The sequence below is a fragment of the Phymastichus coffea genome, unplaced genomic scaffold, assembly GCF_024137745.1.
Source record: "Phymastichus coffea isolate CEN01 unplaced genomic scaffold, Cenicafe_Pcof_1.1 PCOF00036, whole genome shotgun sequence".
NCBI classification, from domain to species: domain Eukaryota; kingdom Metazoa; phylum Arthropoda; class Insecta; order Hymenoptera; family Eulophidae; genus Phymastichus; species Phymastichus coffea.
The window spans coordinates 3,176,198-3,182,285 of NW_026706847.1; the positions used below are offsets into that span (position 1 = coordinate 3,176,198).

The following is a 6,088-nucleotide window of genomic DNA, read 5'->3' on the forward strand; positions in this document are numbered from 1 at the left end:
AAATTGAGTGTCTTATTTTTACAGAATGCCGTATTTATTCTCGACGTATTCCCCGACGGAGCATGTGGCAAAGATGGTCGACTGCAACCTGGTGATCGTATTGTTGAAATAAATAAAGTATCGTTTAAAGCCATCGATTCCGAACAAGCGTACCAGACAGTTCTCAGAATTACCCAGGGACCTGTAAGTCTTCAACGTATAAACAAACGCACTTAAGAACGAAAACTCATTGTTTACATTTCGTAAAATAATTCCAGATAATAATGACAGTTCATCGCGGACCTTTGGCATTCGAAGAGTTTGAGGTCGAGCTTACGAAAAAAGCAGGCAAAGGATCCGGTCTTTGTTTGATCGGCTACAAGAGCGGCAAAGGCGCTTACGTATCCGAAGTGGTGAGATGTCAAACACACTCGCACGAATGGCATTCCAAAATAGCCACTGGAATAATTGTTAATTCAATTTCTTTAGTCCAATTGATATGCGCTGTTCGTTTTTGAGTTTCAAACAATATCTACTTATTTTTTGTCTTTCAACAGTTTCATATAAGTCACTCAAAACAGAGAGACATACCGTATAATTTTTGTATTTTACCATCTTGTTACGAAATCGAAAGTATTCATACTACGCATTGTACATTGAGTATTCTTTTTCAGTCATTTAACTGGAGCAGAAGAAAAAAGCAATTGAGCAACGTGTATTTTCAACCGTTTATTATCCCTTTTTCGCAAACATTCTTGCACGATTTGCATGAATTCCCGTGGCTTTTGATACGCAATGCGGCTATAATTTTTACTCGTACGCACTGTGCGTGTGTATACATAGGAACACTTTACAGGTGCCAGGTGGCAGTGCCGCGGAAAGTCAGAAAATCGTGAAAGGCGACAGAATCGTTTCGGTTGGCGGGCAAGATTTGCGCGACGCACCAGTCGAGGATATTGCACTTCACGTGAAAGTCTTCAATCCGGTGCAGCTGAAACTGTCCAGATACAGATACTCCAAGTGACAGGTGAGTCAGCATATATACATATATCTAGAGCTCTATCGACTTCCCACAACCTATCCATGCGACCTATTCTTTATTTTTGATATTGACCAAAAGAGCCGCCGTAGCTTACATAACCAGATTGACTGTTCAATTGAACTATGCGTATACACAGAAAGCCACAATTCACGATTGAAAATGTCTCTCGGTGACTTTCGTTTACGTACGATCTAATTAGGACTTTGTGCTTTATTTTTTATATATACGTTTCAGGTATGCGGAAATGGTTATTGCACGCAATTTCGAATTGAAGCGACTTGGACATTGAAAATCAAGCCGCTGATATTGCGTAATTAAAAAAGGAAATTATATTTCTTACTTACTGAAAAATAAAAATTAATTTTTTTATTATCAATCATCCGTGCACATTCTCCTGTATATATATATATATAATTTCTCAAACGCAAGCGGTAAATATTATTCCCTCGAGCCTTTGCGGATAAAAAGGCCAGCAAATTTCTCAACTCCGAGTGAATTGGCACTTATTCAGTACACTCGCTCGAATTGACTTAACGATCATCCATTCACACGCAACTCTCAACTTCGACTAGCTACCGCAGTCGCTATATAATAATATAATGCAGCGCGTATTCCGGATCTGCGGCATTGTTGTGTATATGTACATATCGACCAAGCTAATCGTCGCGAGTGGCACTCGCTTTCTAATGGGAGATCCCGCGGCTAATTATGATTTGCATAAACGCCAACCAACGAGCGTGAGCGTGCACGTCTACGTGCAGTGCTCGTAAAACGCACGTAATATGCACGTGTACGTCACGTAACCTGTGTCCTTTCGGTTCACTTAATCCGAACGCGAGATTGAAAAATGAGCTTTGTTAACGCGCGGTCCGCTCGTTATTTCGCAAATGAAGACATTTCGCGAACTGAAGGTGCGAACGGAGAGCGTTTGACGTTCTCTGATAATGATCCTCATTTCACAGCTGAGTTCGAACTTTGATGTATATATCTCTTCAAGTATATTAAAGATTCAACAGTCAATGTGCAACAGTTTATTTTGTGTTATTAAACTGATTGTTAGCAGTATATATTTGTTGGAATGGCATTGCTACTTTTGACTTTACTAACAAGAAGTATTTGTTTGTTGTCAGGGTTCTGCAGGCGGGACTCTGAAGCAACATCGTAACCAATACGTGACTGCATCAGCTGCTTAAAGCTGATTTGAAGGATTCTAGTGTGATATGAACTAACATAATGTAGTCTACTACTGAGAAATGAAACCAAAGATATAAAAAATGACAAAAAAATGAATAGACATTAAGAGTAGGAGAGAATGAGTGTGAAAAAATTTAATTGTGTCGGGATAATTGATTTTAGTCTTTATTGGCCGTTAAAATTATTTAAATTAATTTCGGCAGTGAAATATATGGTCGTTTACAGTTAATTTATTAGACAGGGAAAAAGAAAAAATATAGTTTGCTCAATTTATCTGTACTGATACAAATTTATAAAGCTGTAAATTGAACAGGATCAGAAATTTTTAAAAAATATATTGCAAATTCTCTTATAAATGTACCAAAAATAACGAAATGTGAATAGATCCTTGAGGATACTTTAAAAAACTTTTCCGAACCATATGCTAAATAATATAATGCAAGACAACAATTACGTAATTTTATGGAACCAAAATCATGAACATGACAATTCACTGATGTAGTGACACTACTTTTGGTCTGTACGTATTTTGGCAATAGAAAATTAGGAAATTGATGATTCGCATTTTTGTGCATATTATTTTTTCTTTCGCTTGATTTTATAGTGTGAATTATAAGAGAAAGTGCGCTTAGACTTTAAATTTACAACTATTTTGGAGATATTTGTAAACTTCTATGATATACTTGTTTTTACGACTGTTATATCAGATATAAGCAAAAGATACATACATTTATTGCTTTGTGATCCAATTGTAATTTGACAAGTGTATGAATTACATTTTACGACGTGATCTTCTACACAAAATTGCACTATATAAATTCTTGCATTTGAAAATACACACGTACATATATATACATATATATACACATTCCTTCAAAAAGTTACACTGAGAATGACCTTTCATTTACATTATGAAACCAAATTAATACTTTATACAATATACAAGTTTTATCTATTCTAGGATTAGTTCTGAGTTTTCAAAGGGACCAAATGAGTTTTGATTTTTTTTTAATAATGTACTTAGATTAAATAATATTTTAATTTTGAATTTAATTTTAATGTTTAACAACTACTGTTATTTTCATTTTAGTTTTAATGTGTATTCTCAGCGTAATAACACAAAAAACACCTTTACAGCTATATCCAATCAAAAATTAGAATTAAATCTTTTAATCACACCTTGCTTAAGTATTTCAAACATACATCTCATGTATAACATCCTTGTTAAATGCCTATAATTCATATTAAGATTTGTTCTCTAATTTGTGTAATAACTCAAACCAATTAACTGGCTATAATTTTATTATAGAGACTAGACTATATGCACTATAATTTTATTATAAAGAAGCAAATCGTATGAATCTTTTTTATAGTTCCTTACATACTGCCGTTCCATCAATATAATAGTATTTATATTGCTATACTTTGATAAAACTTCAGTTAATTTTATTTTTTGCTTGTTTTGATTATTGCTACAATGAACATTTACTATTCAAAATATATTTTGTAAAGATTTATTATCAACTGTGAGGGTGTTTGAAATTGCTTTTGATTAAACTTGAAAATCTTAGATAAGATTATGAAAATTGTGAATATTGTAAAATTGCTTTTAAAAATCTTAAGATACATTATTTGAAAATAATAAATAAATTCATAGATATCCAAAAAATTAGTTACAAAGCTATTTGTATAGATAAAGTCTTTTATATATGACTTCGGAATTGTACATAATGTAATTTTCTGTATCAACATATAAGTAGGAATTATCAAAATGGTAATTAAGAGTATCCAAAAAGAATCTCTGAATGGAGAAGTAACAGATGTGAGTTTTTGATGCTAAATATTACGAGACATTTTGTAGATGCCAAAAAAATGTAAGCTTAATACAGACAAATCTCGCAGTTTGTATGATATTTTTATTTCCTGCAAAAGAGATTGCAATGGACATTACGCAATCCTTTACAGTTCTTTTAGTATCATCGTATAATCTCAAACATATTTATCAATATTGTAAAATTGAAACATATTTGCAGCTTCAAGAGCAAAGCGAATAATAAGCAACATTACAATACAAACAGCCTAAATATGAACTCATAATAAAGCAAAAGAAATGCTACTTGAATATCGAACGACTTTGAAATATAAGATAAAGACATTGATGAACACCCATTCAAAAAATCAATGCATTCTACTAAAATAGCCTACGTTATCTGAACTGTATACATGAAAAAGACTAGTAATAAGTTCATAAGAAAAAAATAACGTAGGTGCGAAACGGTTTATCAATGGATTCGGACATATTAATACGACGATATAACGAAACTCCTTATGTAATAGAAAAGAAATAGCTTAGATAGGAATCTAATTTCTCTGGAAAGCGAACTGTTCTCTGTTGCTGATAAGTCGCATTTTAGCATTTAGTGACACCATGAAGTTCTAGATAATTATAGATATTCATTGTTACCGTACGTGCCGTTGATTATATCGAAGAAAAGATAATAAAAAGACATAAAAAAGCGGTCACAAATGATATAGATGTATCAAATTCACTTGCAAATAATTGTCCGAATACTTTGCAGCTCTATCGAATATACTTGTAATAATTAATTATTGCTAAAAGAAAAAAAATAGAGAGAACTATCGATATCGATATATATATATATATATATATATATATATATATATATATATATAAGATTAAAAATGTTGTCTGCATTGATTTTAACGACGAAGCAGATATAAATTCAGTGACAAATAAATGAGAGGCTGATATAAACAAAACAAATTTTACAATAAATCTATATAACTTTTTTAGTTAATCCATGTACACGACTAAAGTGTAAATATAGCATCTACGCATAATGACAGTCAAGTAGTACATTAGAAGTATACTTTAGTTAAAAATAAAGTAATCGTTACCATGTAATTCCACACTTTTACTTTTGAACATGAAACACTCAGCGAATTGAAAATTAAAAAATGTTAGCAATTCTATATAATATACGAAACGTCTCTCATTTCTACAAACTCATTATTCCCAGCAACAGCTAGCTATGTATATCATGTAGAAGGAATGCGTTCACCAGCAAACGATAACTCTTCATCGGAAAATGTAACGTTAGTAACGTTCATTAAATAGCGCATTTCAATTCGACAACGATCAGTCGTGTGCCGCTTTTTATAATCGAAAGAAAAGCTGAGCGGCGCCTCATAAGACATCGCTTAACGAGGTTGCTCCATTACTCGCCCGATATGTCCGTAGTAGGATTCATTAAGAAAATGCATTTTTCGTCTTTTTTTCTTTCTCCCATCTTCATCATCACTTATATAGCCTTTAAGGTGCAAGCATCATGCGGCGGTAGTGTGCAATTCAATAGTGCAAAAAGGCACTTTTGTTATCATGTTATTACTATATATACTATTATATACCTAGCGTTGAAGAAAAGTTTTTCGTTAAGTTTGTTATTGTTCGATCTACAGGGAACCTTTTTTCTTCATTCCCTTTAATTTACACGACCAGTATGTATAATAAATTGTAGTGATTATTCTAATCTTCGTGCAGACAAACAAAATTAATCATTCTTAGTTGTTTACGCAAACAGAATCAATTGAAAATTTAATTCATAAATCTTTAATGTCACCGAGATCTTTGTTGTACTTCTTTGGTACTGTGTAAATGTAATTTTTCTCAGAAAGAAGAATATAATTATTTTATTACTTAAGACGATAGTTTCTTTTACTTACTTTCTTGGCGCATTGATTTAAAAATCTGTACCTCGATAAGTATAGAAATAATAAAAAACCTCGATAAGTATAGAAATAATAAAAATTCGATGATTTTAATCACCAGCATTTTTTCTGCTAAAACAATTT

At 32.2% G+C, this 6,088-nt stretch overlaps 1 protein-coding gene across 3 annotated transcripts in view; it reads left to right on the forward strand.

Moving 5' to 3' along the window:
- Positions 1-4,880, forward strand: part of LOC131663616 (uncharacterized) — an 80,088-nt gene extending 75,208 nt beyond the window's left edge. For all 3 annotated transcript variants that reach the window (XM_058934102.1, XM_058934104.1, XM_058934103.1), the window contains 4 exons: positions 25-183; positions 258-392; positions 836-1,006; positions 2,152-4,880. In XM_058934102.1, coding sequence (XP_058790085.1) covers positions 25-183; positions 258-392; positions 836-1,003 — 462 coding nt within the window. In that variant the 3' untranslated portion in view covers positions 1,004-1,006; positions 2,152-4,880. The remainder of the gene's footprint in view (positions 1-24; positions 184-257; positions 393-835; positions 1,007-2,151) is intronic.
- The last annotated feature ends 1,208 nt before the right edge of the window (positions 4,881-6,088 follow it).